Source organism: Panthera pardus, unplaced genomic scaffold (genome assembly GCF_024362965.1).
Source record: "Panthera pardus isolate Hobbes unplaced genomic scaffold, ASM2436296v1 HiC_scaffold_20, whole genome shotgun sequence".
In the NCBI taxonomy this organism is placed as follows: domain Eukaryota; kingdom Metazoa; phylum Chordata; class Mammalia; order Carnivora; family Felidae; genus Panthera; species Panthera pardus.
The window spans coordinates 65,081,709-65,100,688 of record NW_026526766.1 but is presented as its reverse complement, the minus strand read 5'-3'; the positions used below and the strand labels follow the sequence as shown (position 1 = coordinate 65,100,688).

At 36.1% G+C, this 18,980-nt stretch overlaps 1 protein-coding gene across 2 annotated transcripts in view; it reads right to left on the bottom strand.

Moving 5' to 3' along the window:
- Positions 1-17,471, bottom strand: part of SMC2 (structural maintenance of chromosomes 2) — a 69,302-nt gene extending 51,831 nt beyond the window's left edge. For both annotated transcript variants that reach the window (XM_019454307.2, XM_019454306.2), the window contains exons 1-11: positions 17,279-17,471; positions 15,973-16,198; positions 14,879-15,028; positions 12,812-12,934; positions 11,539-11,577; positions 8,421-8,531; positions 8,198-8,242; positions 6,871-7,104; positions 6,511-6,660; positions 3,637-3,870; positions 2,076-2,235 (exon numbers count right to left, since the gene is read on the bottom strand). In XM_019454307.2, the coding sequence (XP_019309852.2) occupies positions 2,076-2,235; positions 3,637-3,870; positions 6,511-6,660; positions 6,871-7,104; positions 8,198-8,242; positions 8,421-8,531; positions 11,539-11,577; positions 12,812-12,934; positions 14,879-15,028; positions 15,973-16,140 (1,414 nt within the window). In that variant the 5' untranslated portion in view covers positions 16,141-16,198; positions 17,279-17,471. The remainder of the gene's footprint in view (positions 1-2,075; positions 2,236-3,636; positions 3,871-6,510; positions 6,661-6,870; positions 7,105-8,197; positions 8,243-8,420; positions 8,532-11,538; positions 11,578-12,811; positions 12,935-14,878; positions 15,029-15,972; positions 16,199-17,278) is intronic.
- Between the last annotated feature and the right edge of the window lie 1,509 nt (positions 17,472-18,980).

Genomic DNA, 18,980 nt, shown 5'->3' with positions numbered 1-18,980 from the left:
CAAAAGACCCTGAATAGTGAAAGCAATCTTGAAAAAGAACAAAACAGGGAATATCATAATCCCAAATTTCAAGACACACTTCAAAGGCATAGTAATCCAAACAGTATGTACAGGCACAAAAATAGACACACAGATCAACAGAAGACAGAGCCCAGAGACCCATGGTTATATGGTCAACTAATCTTCAACAAAGGAGGAAAGCATATGCAATATAAAAGACAGTCTCTTCAAAAAATGGTGTAGGGAAAACCGGACAGCTATACGAAAAGAACGAAACTGGACACTTTCTTAGACCCTATACAAAAATAAACTCAAAATAGATTAAGGACCTAAATGTGAGACCTGAAACCACAGAAGTTCTGGAAGAGAGCACAGGCGGTAATTTCTCCAACACAGGCAATGGCAACATTTTTCTAGTCTCCCGAGGCATGGGAAACAAGTAAAAATAAACTTGGGAGTACATCAAAATAAAAAGCTTCTGCACAGCACAGGAAACAAATGATAAAACTGAAAGACAACCTATGGAATGGGAGAAGATATCTGCAAATGACATATCCGATACAGGGTTAGTATCCAAAATATACAAAGAACTTATACAACTCAACACCAAAAAAACAAATAATCCAATTAAAAATGGGCAGAAGACATGAAAAGAGGTATCTCTAATGAGGACATACAGATGTTCAATAAACACATGAAAAGATGCTCAACATCACTAATCACTAGGGAAATGCAAATCAAAACCACAATGAGTTATCACCTCATACCTGTGAAAATAGCTAAAATCAAAACCAGAAGAAACAAGTGCTGACAAGGATATGTAGAAAGAGGAACCTTCATGCACTGTTTATGGGCATACAGAGTGGTGCTGTCACTGTGGAAAGGAGTATGGAGGTTCCTCAAAAAATTACAAATAGAATTACCATACAATCCAGCAATTCCACTACTGGGTTTTTACCCAAAGAAAATTAAAACATCAATTTGAAAAAATATAAACATCCTGTGTTTATTGCAGCATTATTTGCAATAGCCAAATTATGGAAGCAGCCCACATGTCTATCAATAGAACAATGGAAAAAGATGTGCTATACATATACAATGGAATATTACTCAGCCACAAAGAATGAAATCGTATCATTTGCAATGTGGATGGATCTAGAGATTACAATCCTAAATTAAATAAATCAGTCAGAAAAAGACAATTACGATATGATTTTACTCACATGTAGAATTCAGGAAACAATAAAAAAAGAGACAAACCAAAAAACAGACTCTTAACTATAGTTAACAAACTGATGAGGAGGTGGGTGGGAGGATGGGTGAAATGAAATAAGTGATAGGGATTAAGAGTACACTTATGATGAGCACTGAGTAATGAACGGAACTGTTGAATCACTAGGTTTTATACCTGACACTAATATAGCACTGCAAAAAAAAAAAAAAAAAAAAAAAAAATCAAAGACCTGTTTTATACTTAGTTGACCCTTGAACAACCGGGTTGTTCTGCAGGAGATCAGGGGCACTGACAGACACCTCCTCCCTACACAGTTCCAAATTCATGTTTCACTTTTTTTTTTTAAGTAAGCTCTACACTCACTGTGGAGCTTGAACTCACAACTCTGAAACCAAGAGTTGCATGCTCTACCAGTTGAGTCAACCAGGTGCCCCTAAATCTGTGTTTAACTTCTGATCCCCAAACTTAATAGCGAAATGCTGACAAGAAGCCTTACTGGTAGCATAAACATTACACACACATTGTATATGTATTGTATATTGTATTCTTACAATTAAGTAAGCTAGAGAAAGAAAATGTTAAGAAAATCATAAGGAAAATACACTTACAGTACTCAACTGTATTTATCAAAAAAAAAAAAAAAAAAAAAAGCATCAAGTAAGTGGGCCCATGCAAGTTCAAACGTGTTGTTCAGGGATCAGTTGTATTTACGAGTATGTCTTATACTAACACCCATTAATACGGTAAAAAAACCAAACTCCTACTTGCTATTTCCTTTATTTAGTTTTTATCAACAATCACTACCTCCTAATGATTTAATATCATGTGTTTCAATGCAAACCTTCATAATTTAGCTTTTTCATTTCAGCTTCAAGTTTTTCTTTAAGTTTCTTCACAGCTTCTAAAGCTTCTTGATCCTTCCTGTAGCCACTATCCATCTTCTTAACTTCAGCTTGTTTAGTCTTTAATTCTTGTTGGGCATGTTTCAACTTCATCTGAGCCTGTTATTGAAAATTTAATAGACTATGTGAGGCAGATAGTGCTAGTGATTAAATGGCCACAGATGCAGATTAGTTTAAGAAACGTCAGCTTGGAAAATGTAACTGGTCACTTGCATTAATATCTTAAAGAAATCAATCATTTCCCAATACTTTCTGCTCATAAAACTACTCAGAGTATAAAATATATGCTTAACATAAATCACTAAGTTATTTACTCCATATTTTTAATACTTACAAAGGATGACATTAATGAGTCCAAAAATTATATGAAAGAGTAATTGTCATTAGCTGATTAAATTAAAAACACATCAGAAAGCGACTAATCAGAACACTAACTAGTTCCCTTCCTTTCCACTTAGGTATGCATATTTGTACTTGTATACTATTTGTGAGTGTTGTTCAATTAACAGTGGAGAGACTGTATTGAGCAGTAAGAAAATTATACAGGAAAGTGAACTTAAGCTGACAAGAGAAATTTCAATGCTTGGAGTCTGATATGCGAATGCTAGTTTATATAAATGAGTACCGTTCCTTAAAAGCATGAACTAGTACTTTGAGATCTGGCTGGATGTCTCCTCCCCCTAAAACTGAGTAATGGCTTTTTCCCAACATATAATAAGTTAACAGAAAAACTGAGAGGATTTAAAAGTTTTTCTGTTATTGATTTCTCACAAATTTTTTGTGACCTTCAGTGTTGAGTGGAAAAATTGCAAACATTTAACAGAAAATGCTGAATATGATTAATACAAACACACACAGGAACATGTATATTTGTAAAGATGAGCCCTCTGTTAAAAAAATAAAGACTGTGTGTATATATATATTTTTTTTTTTCTGCAATCAAAACTGTTGCATTCATAGGACTTTAAAAGATGCACAACTATCTAAACAAATTTGAAAGTCTTTACTGACAAGCTTCAAAGGTTATGAAATCCGTATAGGGAAACCAAAGACGAGAAGGGGGTAAGTGGGAGGGAGAGATACTTCCAAGGATGAAAGGTAAGAACTAAGTGTGGTGACCACAGAAATGGAAAGGATGTTTGTTTTCCTGTTAAAGCTTAAGACTTCGACTTTATGTTGTCAATAAAAAAGTGAAAAGAGCGCAAAAAAAAAATTAACCTCAAATATTCCGTACAATACTACAAAATAGAATAAAGCATTTATTGCATTTATAATTTCAACTAACCTATAAGGGTATTTAATATTTTATAGCATCTTAAACTATCATCAATATTTAGCAGTTAGCATATTTGAATTTCACTGCATTGAGCGCTACTGAGTAGCAGAGTAACAAATTCCTTGACATTGGCAATGGTTATAAAACGTTGAAAATAATCAGATCACCATAATGTGGAGCTTCTAAAAAAATGCAATCACACAGCGCTGAATGTCTATATTTACCTGTTTGGCTTCTGTCTGAGCTTTACTTATGTCGTTTTTACAGGCCATCATTTGACCAGCAAGAGTTGCTTCTGCTCCATCTTCATTACTAGACAGTCCAGCGGAAACAGCGTTGAAGTGCTGCTGTGCCGCAGCCAAAGCTTCAGCATCTTTATTACTTGCTTCCTGAAGGGCATTCAGCCCATCTGTTATCTTCTTAACCTCTTTTTCCTTTGCTGCTAAAGTTTTAGAATCCTTCAGGAAGATTTTAATATTGAAGAGTATTATATTTTAGGAAACACATCCATTTTTTCTTATCTACCCATACCCTTATGCCATCAAATTTCATAGCAATTTGAAGTGGGCATGGTTAAAAGGAAAATAATTTAACCATCCCAACTTTAAATACTTAATCCTCATTTTAAAATTCACCCTGTTTTTAGGATAAATGTGTCCTTAGTATTCCAAATACTACTGGAAATACTTTCATTCTGTGTGTTACGGTCTAATCTAGAAATTAGCTAAAACAGCATAAACAAACGATTTGAAACAACTAAAAATCACTTCCTAAAGCTCTAAAATTGAACTAATAACTATCCTACTCCAAGCTTCAAAGCAGAGATTGTAGGATGAAGAGCATGTACATGAAAACATATTTATAAACTATTAAAGACCATAAAATTTAAATATTAAATACTAGTGGAAACAGCATTATTAATAATTAACCCCTTTTAAGTTATATACACGAACACCATAAACACTAAGATACCAACACTGGAAAAAAAAAATCCAGCTATACTATTTACATGAGAGTGACCAGAAATTTTGGCTCACAAGTTTAATTCATGATTCATTAAATATTTATTAGAGGTTTACCATGTATCAGTCATTGTTCTAGACATTAAAGACACAGATTCCTCAGGGACCCTATATTCTAGAGAAGCATAGTAAAAAAATAAAGCAATGTAAAGGGATAGAAACTGATGGAAACTATTTTAAGAACAATGAAGGAAGGCCTTTTTGTGATGACATTTTGAGCAGAAACCTAAATGAAATAAAAGGAGTGATCGATCATGCTAATACTACGGGGACCCACACTAGGCAAGCTCTGTGAAATATGCTTGGGTGTTTGAGGAACTATTTGGTGTTGGACCACCGTGAGCAAGTGGAAAGGAGCTAGGGTCTCATAGGCCATGGTGAAGACTAAATTTAATTATACATGTGACTTTGAAACCATTAATGAATTTTAAGAACAAGAGTGATGTGATCCAGTTTATATTTTAGCTTTTGTAAAGAACAGATTGTAGAATGGCAAGAGTAAAAAGCAAGGCAACTAACAGGGACATCATTACAGCATCCCTCCTAAGACATGAATGATGGCCTGCAGTAAAGCAGCGATAGACATGAAAAGTGGCTATATTCAGGAAGTACTTTTAAAGTCAAGAGAATTTGCTGATGGATTAGATACAGAGTTTGAGAAAAAGGGGGGAATGAAGAAGACTCTAGGATTTCTGGACTGAACAATTAAATTAATAGTGGCGCCATTTTCTGACATAGGGAAAAATTCAATAACTCAAGGAGGTTTGGGTAGGTAGAGTTTTATTTTGGATATGTAAAGTTTTAGACTTTTTGTTAGTCATCTATGTAAAAATATCAATTAAATAACTGGACAAATAAGTTTTAGACATTTTTTAGTCACCTATGTAACAATGTCAATTAAATAGCTGGACAAAAAAATCTAGAATTCAGGGAAGGAGTCAAGGCTAATTATAGATCTGAAAGGCATCAACATATAAATATTATAGGGCTACAGGCCTGGATGGAATTAGCTGAGAAAGGAGTGTATATAAAAGAAGTCTGCACTAGCCCAGGGGCATGCCAACATCTGTTATTTTGATTTCTATTTCTAGACTGGCTTCAATATTCCTATATTCAACTACCTAATCAACAGATCTACTTAGACGTCTAACAGGCACCTCAAGCCTATTATGTTCACACCGTACTTCCTCCTATTCTCTACTAAGCTAACGATATTTCCAATTGTCAAGGAGAGAAATCTGCAGTATCCTTCAGTCCTTTTAACAACCAACTCAACAACCAATCTGCCAGGTCTAACTCGTTGGACCTACCTTTACAATACTCATAAAATCCCAAAACTTCTCTCAATACACCTGCTTATATACTGCATTTATCCAAGGGCTATCCTCTAGACTGGTACCTACTACCTGGATTTCCTCCCTGCTTCTTCCCGTTAGGTTATTCTCTAAACATCAAGAAAAGTATGATTAAAATATAAAAAATGTTGTTCCTCTGCTCAGCCAACTCCAGTGGCTTCCCATGTCACTCAGAATAAAGGTCAAAGTCCTTCACGTGTCTTATAAAATCACATGTGATCCTACACCTTTTACCTTTCTGCATTCCTACTACTTAGTGCTGAAGAGCCACACTGATCAATCTTATATTTCCAATATCTTTGGCACCTGGGGCAATTGCTCTTCTGCCTCGTACATCTTCTCCCACAACCAATTTATTTACATGGTTCTCTGACTTCCTTCAGGTCTTATTAATGAAATAGCACCCTCTCAATGAGACCGTCAGTGGTTACCCAATTTAAAATCCCACACCTTACCCACCTCCCTTATATTCCTAAAACTCTACCCTGCTTTTTCTCCAAATCTGTTATCACTATATAACACACTGCAGATTTCATTTATTTTATCATCATTCTCCTCATTGGAATGAATACCCAAAAGGCATTTTGTCCATATTTGTCATTTTGTCCACTGCTATATCCCCAGCCCAAACAACTATACTGTCCGTAGCATACACTCAATAAATATTAATAAAATGGATAAGTGTTAACCAAGAGAAATTAAATCAAGCTTATTTACTTACCTCAACCATATTTTTTTCCAGCTCTTTGCGTTTGTTCTCTTCACTTGCCAGATTTTTCTTCTTGAGATCAAAGGCACTTTGAGATTTAGTATTAACTCGCTGAGCGTCTGCAAGAGCATCTTCTAAAGATCGGAGTATACCTCCAATTTCCTGTAATCAAATGCAGCCAATCCAATCAGCATACTTGTAATTTGTTCATGTCATCATGTTCTTGTATAACTTCTGTAAGATTTACTTTTTATAAGCTATGTTATTATCACACGTTAAGATGATCAATACAGAAGACAATGCCAGTGGACCTCACTTATTACAATTTTTTTTCCTACAGTATATTATCTGTTCTTACATATTATGTCTGACCTTATCTTTTCTTCTTTCCAACTCTTCTATTTCATGGCTAAGTGCTTTTATTTTTTTATCATTCTCAGACAATTTTTCTTGAAGCTTTACAACTTTATCTTGCATTTCTTGTAACTCCTCAGCTGAGCGTTCTTTTGTATCTTCAGCCAGCAAAAACTGATAAGCAATATATAAACGACTCAAATGTTCTATTTCCCTCATTACTTTTTGGTACTCCAAGTAGGAAGATCTTTCCTGGAAGAGAAATCACCAATAAAGTATAACTCAAACTTCAAAATTTTCAACAAACTTAGAAAGACTCAAACTACAGCAACATGTATAAAATTTCCCATCACATAATAGACTTTGTCTTAGATTAGTGATCATGGATTATAGAAATTTTAACATTAGATCTCTAGCTTTTCAGATACCATTATACCATCTCCAGTGAATCCTGTGTGGTTGTTTCTTTTAATATATAATCAGGCAGTTGAGATTAACAAAGAAATGTGGACACAAGGTTCACAGACTGGGGGGTAGTAAGTAGTCTACAAACTACACAACCACCAATGATACATTATTACATGTATTTTGAAATAGTATTTACCAGGATGCCTACCCAACATTCAATCATGTAACTATTTACAAACATTTGCTCACACATTATTAAACTTGATTCTGATAAGGACCCCCTAGGGCAGACAGAATAATCAAAATCCCTAACCACACCTTTTCAGATTTGCCAATAACATCCACATTATTGGCAAATCCATAATACTTTATGGATTCAGAATACAACTCTGAGAAGTATCAAATTTTAATGAGCATTTAATGAAATCCTAAATGTGAAAGTTTAAAACCAATGTGCTATAAATGCATTTTTTCACTGAAATATTATGTCAGAAGCTACAAAGATGATAGAAAAGACCTGGACATTTGTTTTAGTACCTTTCACTTATCAATGGTCTTGACAGCAATAATTGCAGTGGTAGCCCCTATTATCCTAGAAATTATTCACTCTACCAACAGGATTACTAGGAGTGTCATGTCCTCAAGAAATGTTGTTCTGCTCAATTCTACCTCTCCATCTGGGAGATCATTTTCTGAGATTATGAAGAGCAATCTCCAAAATCACTATGATTAATAGGTATGAATGAAGTACATGTCCTCTATAAGCAGAAGTCTGATTAACAAGTACCAACTCTAACTCCTTATCTTATCCCATAGAAAAATTCCTGAGAAGTGGTGTACATTTCATCTCTATGTGTATGATCTTGAATACAATGAAAAATTGTCACCAATTTTGAGAGACATTCTAGATGGCTGTCCTCACATACACAGTATATACCTCTTTTAATTTTTGAATGGTTGGAGTAATCTCTTCTTCAAGTATCTGGAAAATAAAGGAAAATCAAAATTTTCAGTATGTAAAGTACCATTAAAAAATCTGAAAGGAAAAGTAGCATGGAAGTTTAAGGAAAACTGGGGGAGGGGAAATTTCCTCTTTACAGCAGGGAAACTCTAAATGCAAAATTACTCTCTTTACAAACATTTTATATAAATTTAATTACCGTCTTAATTTCTTTCAGCTTAGCCTCTTTTTTTTCTATAGTTTTCTGGGCAGCTATTTTTTTGTATTCATACATCCTGGTTCCAGCTGCTTCTTCTATCATGGATAAAATCTGGAAAGATAATTACATTAATGTTTCAAGAACACAAGATAAATCTCATTGGAGTTTACATTAAGTATATCATTTAAGGTCTTAACCTCACTAAGCATGCTTATCAAAAAAAAGGCCCAAATGGACCAGAGACATTAAGTACATAAAAACGCACGTATTGCCCACAGCCCTAACATTCAAGAAACATTTCTGGCCTTTACTCCAATTCTAAAATTGAACTTCATGCAACACTGAGGCAGAGTAAATCTCTTTTAAAATTGAAGCCAGGGGCATCCGGCTGGCTCAGCAAGTAGAGCGTGCAACTCTTGATTTTGGGGTTGTTGAGTTTGAGCCCCATGTTGGGTATTTAGATTACTTAAAAATAAAAATTTTTAAATAAAAAAATAAAACTGAAGCCAATAATTCCTCTTTTCCTTCAAACATAAGTTTAAAAAAAATAAAGGCTACCAACATTCAGTTTTCATTTTAGAAGCTTCTACTTAAAATTGTTCCAAGAGACTTCAGCCATTTTGTGCCAACAGGATGAAGCATGACATAACATGTGCATCCCAACTGTGGCATGTGCTTTAAGAACTTGGGCAAATAACTTAATCTTCTCTGTGCTGCGGTTTCTTCATCCATAGCGTATGGATAATATCTCACAACACTGTTGAGAATTACACAAAACAATTCATGTAAAAAGCACTCTAAAAAAGGCAAGTACTTATCAATTATAATTTCCTAAGTAAAACAATTTTACCAGCACTCCTTTTTCAGAAGCTTCTACACACCATCAATCCTTATCTCAAAAGGATTATTTCTCTCAAAACTATTCTCATTTCTATGTATTTGGCAGGTTTCAAATTAGAAGTTTCCCTTAAGACATTATCTAAAGAAAATATGCATGACCTACGTTCAAATCAGACTGCTATTACCAATTATCAGTTTTCCCCTTAGTTCTCAATAAAAAATAGTAACTAAAGAGCCTTTGTTCTTGTTGAAAACATTCATTCCTTTACACCAACTCTTTTCAAGGGGGCTCCAAGAAAAAAAAACTTTAAGTCTTAATACCCTAAGCAATCCACTGAATGCAATGAATTAATTTCACTGAAATCTTTTTCTGTAGGGTTTAAGTCTGACATGGAACACTGGTTGAGAAAGGCTGCTTGATACAGTCAAAATTTCTTTTAATACTGGGCAATAAAACTCTTAGAAGAAAACACAGAAGTTAAGCTCCTTGACACTGGTCATAGTGAAAAATTTTTTGGATTTGACACCAAAAGCAAAGGCAACAAAAGCAAAAATTAACAAGTGGGACTCTATCTGACTGAACTACCTTCTGACTGAAAACCTTCTGCATAGCAAAGGAAAACATAAACAAAATGAAAAGGCAACCTAGGGAAGAGGAAAAAGTAGTTGTAAATCATTAATCTGCTAAGGGGTTAATATCAAAATACATAAAAAACTTGCATATACAACACAATAGGAAAAAAACAATCTAATTAAAACCTGGGCAGAGGATGCGAACATTTTTTTCACAAAAGATAGATGAAAGGTATATGAAAGGTATTCAACATCATTACATCAGGGAAATGCAAATTAAAACCATGAGATAACTACCTGTTAGAATAGCTATTATCACAAAGACAAGAAATAACAGGTGCCGGTGATAATGTGGAGAAAAGGGAAACCTTTTCTATATTGTTGATAAGAATGTAAATTGGTGCAGCCATTATGGAAAACTATGAAGATTCCTTAAAAGATTAAAAATAGAACCACCATATGATATAGCAATTATATTTCTGGGTATTTAGCCAAAGAAAACAAAGACACTAACTTGAAAAGATACCTGCATCCCCATGTTCACTGCAGCATTATAATACCAAGACATGGAAATAACCTAAGTGTTGGTGATGAACAGATAAAGAAAATGTGGTATATATACACAATGGACTATTATTCAGCTATTTAAAACAAATGCAATCTTAAATTTTTTTTTTTTAATGTTTATTTATTTTTGAGACAGAGAGAGACAGAGCGCGAGTGGGGGAGGGGCAGAGAGAGAGGGAGACACAGAATGTGAAGCAGGCTCCAGGCTCTAAGCTGTCAGCACAGAGCCTGACGCCGGGCTCGAACTCACAGACCGTGAGATCATGATCTGAGCCGAACGTCGGATGCTTAACCGACTGAGCCACCCAGGCGCCCCTAAAACAAATGCAATCTTGCCATTTGTGACAATGTGGATGGAACTGGAGGGTTTTATGCTAAGTGAAATAAGTCAGGCAGAGATAGAGAAATACTGTATAATCGTATTTGTATGTAGAATCTAAAAAGAAAAAAAATGAGATCCTGGAGAACATATTAGGGGTTGCCAGAAATAGGGGTTAAAGGGTGGACAAAATGGGTACAGGTGATCAAAGGTACAACTTCCAGTTACAAACATTCTGGGGATATAAGGTATAGGATGGTGACTACAGTTAATAAAACTGTAAAAATACAGTTAATAATACTATATTTGAAAGTTGCTAAGAGCTAAGAAGATAAACCTTAAAAGTTATAAGAAAAAGAAAATTGAAACTATGTGGTAATGGATGTTAACTAGACTTATAAGGATCATTTTGCAATGTCTACATATATTAATCACTATATTGCACACCTGAAACTAATAGGTCACTTATACCTTCATTAAAAAAAAAATGTTAAAAAAATCTGCTCGACAATGTTCCACCCGTGCCTTTTCTTATACATTCTCATTTAATCCTCAAAAAATACCTGAGGTAAGGACTCTTGACTCTAATTTATGGATGAGGAAACTAAAGCTCAGAAAGGTAATGTCATATAGCTTTAAAAAGGTAGGGGGCCAGAGTGCCAAATAATAAAAAAAAACAAAAAACTTTCTTTACTAATTATTCTTAATAATGTTCCTAAGAATTTTAAGAATAGAAGAAATTATGTTTAAAAATTGACTTAGAAGATTAAAACAGTATCTACAATTATTACTTTTATTGTCTACAAATAGTATCTTTACCTCTGGAGGTTTCATGTTCAACACTTTTGTAATTCGGCCCTGAAAAATAAAATGGCAGTTACTGTAATGATAACAAATTAGAGTCAACTAAAGGCATACACATTTACCTGCACTGAAGTTGTTATATCCTAATATACCAACCTTTTGGGAATTCTTTCTCTTACCTACATGAAAAGATGTTTCTTCTAGAATTCTGCTATTCACACTTTCACTTACCAGTAATATAGTTTTTAAATAACACAAAGTCAACTCAGATCATATTTCTGAAACAATATTAATGATACAGAAGTCTCCAATAAGTATATAAATACATAAGTATATACAATTTAGCATAATTGTTGGACATCTTTTGATTTTTCTTTTTACTTGCTGCACTCCAAGATAATTTCTAGAAATAGAAATTCTGGGCCTCAAACAGAATAGTTACATGTTTTATTTCAATGCCAGATTATCAGTACCAAAAAAAACCAAAACAAAATTCCACTACCCAATTCTCAGACCATCATATTACTTATGATTTCGATTCATTTAAAATAAATTTTCAGCCTTGAGGCTGTGATATACTGAAAATAACGTTATTTTGGTCCCATCAGGATCCTGCCATTGACCTTGCTGTAACTTTTTAAGAGGACAGTTGGATGGGGCAAGTAAGGACAAGATAATATTAGCACTTAATTTTCATTTGAATAAGTCTCCATGTAAGAAAATTTTTTTTTTTTTTTTTTTTAGTGTTTAATTTTGAGACAGAGACAGAGCATGAGCGGGGGAGGGGCAAAAAGAGAGGGAGACACAGAATCTGAAGCAGGCTCCAGGCTCTGAGCTGTCAGCACAGAGCCCGATGCGGGGCATGAACTCATGAACCCGTGAGATAAGGACTTGAGCGAAGTCCAACACTTAACCGACTGAGCCACCTAGGTGCCCCTAAGTAAAAACATTTCTTAAAATTTAATATATATTTGAAATAACAAAATGCTTGAGTCCAACACTCAAAGGAATTCCTTTAAAAGGAATATATTATGACAATATCTTTTTAAAAAATTTTATAGTGTATTCTTGTAAGTCAAGGAAAATTATTTCTAGACATTCTTCAAACTTCAAATGTGTATGTTAGAACATCAGTACATATTAACTAAATCAACCTCTTAACAGGTGCCCAAACACCAGTGTAATGGTATATAAAAAACGGAAAACCCAAAAAGAAGCAATTCCCGTATTATAGTATCATAAAAAATAAACAATGTCAAAGTGTATATAAAGGCCACAAACAAAATACCTGCATGATGAGAAAGTGAGGGTTGTTAACGTTAAGGCCAACAGAACAGAAGAGATCTTGTACTCTGGTATTGTTTGCATTTACTCCATTGATTAAATATTTATTTCTACCACCAATAACCACCTAAAAGGGAAATATTTTAAAAGATATAAATGAATATATAAATCTTGAAGTAAGATGATACCTTTCCAAATATATTTCACTTGTTTGTTCTGTCCTACTAATGATAAATAAAACCAATCTTGAATAAATAATGGAGGAAGTGTGACATGGTCAAAAAGAATACAGTCAGGTCAATTGGTTTCTAATCCAAGGACATTCCACACACAAGCCTCCTAATCTCTCATGCGTTGGACTAAATCTCTAAGGTCACTTTTGACTTTATGTTTCCTAGTATGTATAAAACATATTCTATACCTAATCATTCTTTAGAATTTTCCCACCCTCAGAGGTTAACCCCTCCTTCCTCCACTTTTTAATTTCCAAAAAACAGAAGTCAGATACTAAAAACTAAAGACAAGGAGTTTGATAGCAGTGTGATAGTTTGATCCTTGACAAGATTCTAAAATGGGTCAATAAAGACATGACTTGTGAATACTTGAAAGAAAAAGAGTAATTATGGAGCTTCAAAGAACAACTTATACCAGACATCAGCGTGTTCACACTCTGCTATAGCACTTACATTGTCACTTATTGGGCATAATCATCTCACCCATCCTATTTTGAGGTCCTTCTTCTATCTGTATTTCCCAGGGCTTTCAAGATTGCCCAGCACATACCAAACACTTAATAAAATACTGAATGAGTGTTAATTCAGTTCTTTTCTTGACAGAAGCATTAAGCTGATAGATCACATACTACTATATTTGGAACAATAAACCTAGTATACACGTAAGTATTTTAACAAAGTCCTTCTAACAAAAATTTGGTGAAAATATAGGCATATGGATTATATGAAGACAGGAATTTTAGGTAGATTAGTAGGAGACTTACTAAAAATTCCTAAAAGGTGAGTATTTGATGGATGCTTAATGACAAAGAACAGGATTTTGTCTCAAACTAGTCAATGCCTTACTTTTTTTTTTAACTAGAGGTTTTTATTAAAATAGAAAAGGGAATCAATAAATTACATAATGCTAAGATGGAGAGTCAAAAGGACTTAACAGAATTTTTAAACATAAAACTGACAAAGTAAAAACACTGTAGGACTATAGTAAGAAAAAGGGACAATGTATGGTCCCTGCTTTGGTTTCAAAAACCTGCTTACATACAGAAATGGCAGTAACACAGCTAATAACACACATTTAAAAAATCAGAGTTTAAGTGAAGTGGATATGAACTCATAACATATTATGAACTCTCCAAAGACATACTGGGGAAAATAGAAGAGTACGTAAAATGAAAGAAGTGACAATTCTGCTTAATCCTGTCCTAAGGAGACCAATTCTGGGACATGCAATTTGATATACCATGCATTAAAAATAATTTAAAAAAGGCATAAAGAACCTAGAGCAAGTTTGTATTCAGTGTGATCAGACAAGTTAAGGAAATAGAAACAATTATCAATTCAAATACCTAGAGAGATTTAGCTTAAATATTAAACATTTAAACACCTAAATATTAAAACATGGAATACATTAGATTTGCTTTTTGATGCTCTCAAAGAATCAGATTTAATGTGTAAAATTTGATGACAGTACTTCAGCTCATTTTATAGGAATAACTTTCTAATTAGACTCATCCAGTAACAATAGGTTACCTCAGAAGATGGCAAGATCCCAACTATTATAGGTACTCCAGTACAGAGAAAATTCAAGTATAGTTCAAGATTTAAAGCATAGTTATTAGTGCTTATCCTGATTGATGGCTTTTTAGATCCCTTTCAATCCTCTTGGTAAATGGTGGAATTTGCACGATCAAATTTTTAACATAAGGAAGATATTCTTAAGAAACCTAGTCAGTTTTTGATCAATTTTGCTCATAAACTTTCTCTCTCCAGCAGTCTCATTGCCAAAAACCGTGTCAGACAAAAGTTCTTAGATATCCAAATATTTAGGAGTCACTCACCTGCCTCGTTACTGTAATTTCATCATGAACCTCAAATCCTAAAGGACTTTGCTTTTTGTCAGAATTATCAAATGTGATTGACACGGAGGCTTTGGTAATACCAGCCTGCCCATTTTTGTAAACTAAATCTTGTAAATTAGAAGCCCGAACCTAAAACAAAAGAAAAGTTTGTCAATTACAAAACCCCATATTGCATAAAATGGCACTAAAAATGGGTTTCTTACTGTTGGAAAACCACCCATGTAGTATCCACTAAGTAGCCAGCCAGGCAAGGAAAGCAAGGAAAATGGGAAACCACATAAAATGAGTGCCTTTCCCCACAAAACTGTTCCAACCCTGCACTGGATTGTTTTCTATTCATTTCGTAGCTGAAGTTCATTTGAAAGATTTAGGAAGACGGCATCTAAGAATTTCACTATTCATCCAATCCCATTAGATCCTGAAAAGGCATTATAACGCAGAGTGAGCGGGTAGGAATACAGCTTCTGGAATAAGACTCCCAAATGCCCGAGTTTGAGGGTTGCTCCAAATACCTTAAGGGGATGAACCTTAGGCAACACTAAATTTCTATTTTCTCATCTTATAAATAGAGTAGAAAAAAAAGTAGAGTAATAACATCTACCTCTAAAGGACCGCAGTGAAGTATATGCACTGTATTTAAACTCCATATAAAAACATATTGAATAATTCTGTATGGTTATTTCAGAATTTGGTAAAGTACTAAAGTACTCGTAAGTTGTTTGATATTATAAGACAAGTTATTTGATTCTTACAAAAAACTTTACTGACCCCCCCTCCTATAGTGAATGCAGTCAAGGCTTTTAAAAGTGCCCTAGATTATGACAACTATACTTCATTCAAAAAAACAAACAAAAAAAAAGTGTCCTGGATTATAGAAAACTCAAGCTTTATTCTAATTTTAAACAAAGAATGGTAGGTTAAGTTCAGTAAAAACCCAATAGAAATGAAAAAAAAAAAAAGATAATTCACATAAACTTAAAAATGCAAATGAAAACTGGCAATAGTGTCCAAATTCAATGAGGATTCTCTTGAGGTTCCCCAAACTTATAATTCATATATATCAGAAAGTTTACCTGAGACAGGTTGGAGATGCCCAGCAAAAAGCAGATGGAGTCCAATATGTTGGATTTCCCACTACCATTTAAACCGGTGATAGCATTGAAGAGGGGGTCAAAACCATTGACTTCAGTCCTCTGAGCATAGGACTTAAATCCCTCAAGAATGATTGACTTAACATGCATCTTCACTACTGACTTGGACAGGTAAACTGCTAGGAATCAAACAGGCCACAAAGCAGTTCTGTACAAAACAGAAATACAATAAGTGGAACAGAAATCTGGAATCATGACGTATGTAGAAAGACTAAAACATAAAAACGACTTAATGGCTTAATATAAATAAAAGAGCCACTTGCTGAGCTACTTCCTCTGAAGTAAGGACACTTTTTCCAACTTAATTAGAAGTTAATTAAACCATTAATTCAACCTGGAAGTCAACGACTTAATTTTCCAGCCTTCCCTTCCATCTTTATCATACTCTTAACAGAAACTACCGATTATTTCATATCCCACTCCCTCTGCCCCCAGTGTCCTTCTCCCTGATACAGACATGACTCACTCTCCTTTACTACACTCACGACTTTGCTTAAATGTCACCATACTGAGGTCCTGACTTCTCTATATAAAAACGCACCTGTCCCCATCCCCTCTGCCTTTTCCTTCACTGTACTTAAAGATGACGTTAAACTGGGGTGCCTGGGTAGCTCAGTCGGTGAAGCCTCTTGATCTCAGGTTCGTGGGCTCCAGCCCCCCATGGGGCTCTGTGCTGACAGCTCAGAGCCTGGAGCCTGCTTGGATTCTGTCTCCCTCTCGCTCTGCCCCTCCCCAACTCGCACTCTGTTTCTCTCAAAAATAAATAAACATTTAAGAAATTAAAAAGATGACGCTAAACAGTATTTTTGTATTTGTCTACCCAAACTACCATAATGAAAGTTTCTGTAAAATCTTCGCCTGTTCCACCGCTGTATGCCCTAATAGTGCCTGACTCGAGGGCGCGGGGAGTCAGTCAACATTTACTTAAATAGATGAATCCCATATATTCTCGAGATTCTGTTTTCACTCAGCCTGTTCCCTCGCCCCACCAGGCCTTTCTATCAACAATTGTTTGCACCACTCCAAGGCTGGAGAGAAAGTAGACATTCTTCCAGGAACCCTTTAGGACTAATTTTAGTTTGAGGTCCAGTCTTGCTAATCCCTCCTTCCACGCACACACACACACACACACACACACACACACACACACACACACCCACACACACACCCCTATCCTCCTCTCCAGCCAGGAATGCCTGACTAGGCCCAACCGGCCCCGCTCACCCACCTGCCTCACCACTGCGCCAGGCCCTCCGGGCTTGAGGCTCCCCAGAAGCTACTCCTGGTCACAAGAACAGAGACTGGGTTCACCCTTGCCTGGCCTTGGGCGCTACTAAGCGAATTGCAACATAGTGGCTAAGACACCCGCTCCGCGATCTACACCCAGGCCGGAAATGTTTATGCCTTTGAATTTCGGCGCGAGCAAAGGACCCCACCTCCACTGCAGATTTCATTGCCAGGTGCCTACGAGATGCCTAACTTAGAGGTTCTAATTTTCCCTCCCATCGAACAATCAAAGTGACAGAGGGATAGGAAAGAGCGTCACGACAATGGTAACTCCAGGGATGCAAGAGCTGGGACCTGAAGACTAAAGGAGAAAGCGGCATTTGCTGAGCTCGGCGTCCGGCACCCCACGGGCAGCCCCATACTGCAGCCAAGGGCCTCGCGTCTCGCCAACCCCACCCCACTTCAAGTCCCATCTGGCCTCTGGCTGTCCCGGAGGCCCCGCCCCGTCCAGAGTCTCGCGGGTTTTGCGGCGGGAGGGAGGGGAGAAACTAGCTGGTGCGGACGGCAGCTTTCTCAGAGTCCTGAAGGCAGGGAGGCGGGAAGGCTTCTAAGTAGTGTTACCAGTGTATTTCAGAAGACTCAGAATTTATCCGATTTGGCTCAGATTTGTCAAAAATAGAATCTGTGCTTTGTCGGTGCTGGAAGGCGCGGAACTTCGGGGCACTGTTGGGGGGGTGGCGTTCTGGCTCCGCCCCTCGCGGCTCCGGTCTCTGGCGGGCTTTTTCATCTCAAATTTCGCGTGGGGGCGGGACGTTAGTACTCGCTGTCGAGAGCTGTGCTGATCCCATAGGAAATTGTGTGGGGCTGGCAGGTGGTGGGCAAATAGGTGTTTCCTTCCCTGCACTTCCGTTAAAGCAGTGGCAGAACTAACATTTCACAGAATTTCTTTGGAAACCGGATTGTTAATATTTATTCCAGGCTGGGTTCCAAGGGCTTTCAAATCCTGTCGCAACTCTGTGAAACCCGTGACATTGTTTTCATTTCACAGGTGAGCGAACACAGGTCAAGCAACTTACTCCAAATAATAAGTGGAGAAGCTGGGATTTGGTCCCAAGCAGTGTAGCTTCATATCGCGTATTGTTAAATGGTTATATACTATTCCTCTTCGTGTTCAGAATCCAGTACCATTAATAGGATTCTGTATTTATCAGTGTGGGCTGTTATCAACAAACAAAACTGACCAGTTTACTCACAGTTGAGCGTTCTGATACTACTAAGGAGGGACAGCGGCAGATTGCACTGTCGTGCTGTCCCTATGTGAGGTATAAAAAGATGGTGTAGCTGGTATGCTATTTTAAGCCATATGTTTAAAATTTCTTCACCCAGGAATGGCTTTGCAGCATTGGACGCCAGTAGAACTATCAAGAACCGCCAATAATGGGCCTATGTTTTGAAATTCATTCTCTTCCTAAGAGGATAAAATAAGTTTTTTTTTTTGGGGGGGGGGTTAGTTTTGTTTCCTTAAGAACTATGTATTGTCATATCCCACCTCCTTCTGTAATGTCAGTGGTTACTGGCCTAACATCTTTTAGTTAAGCATTTATCTCTTTGCCTTGGTTTCTGCATTCCCTACATTCTACAGCTCACATATGTTGGTTCTATTCAATTTTTTTTTAAGTTTTTAATTCCAGTATAGTTAACAT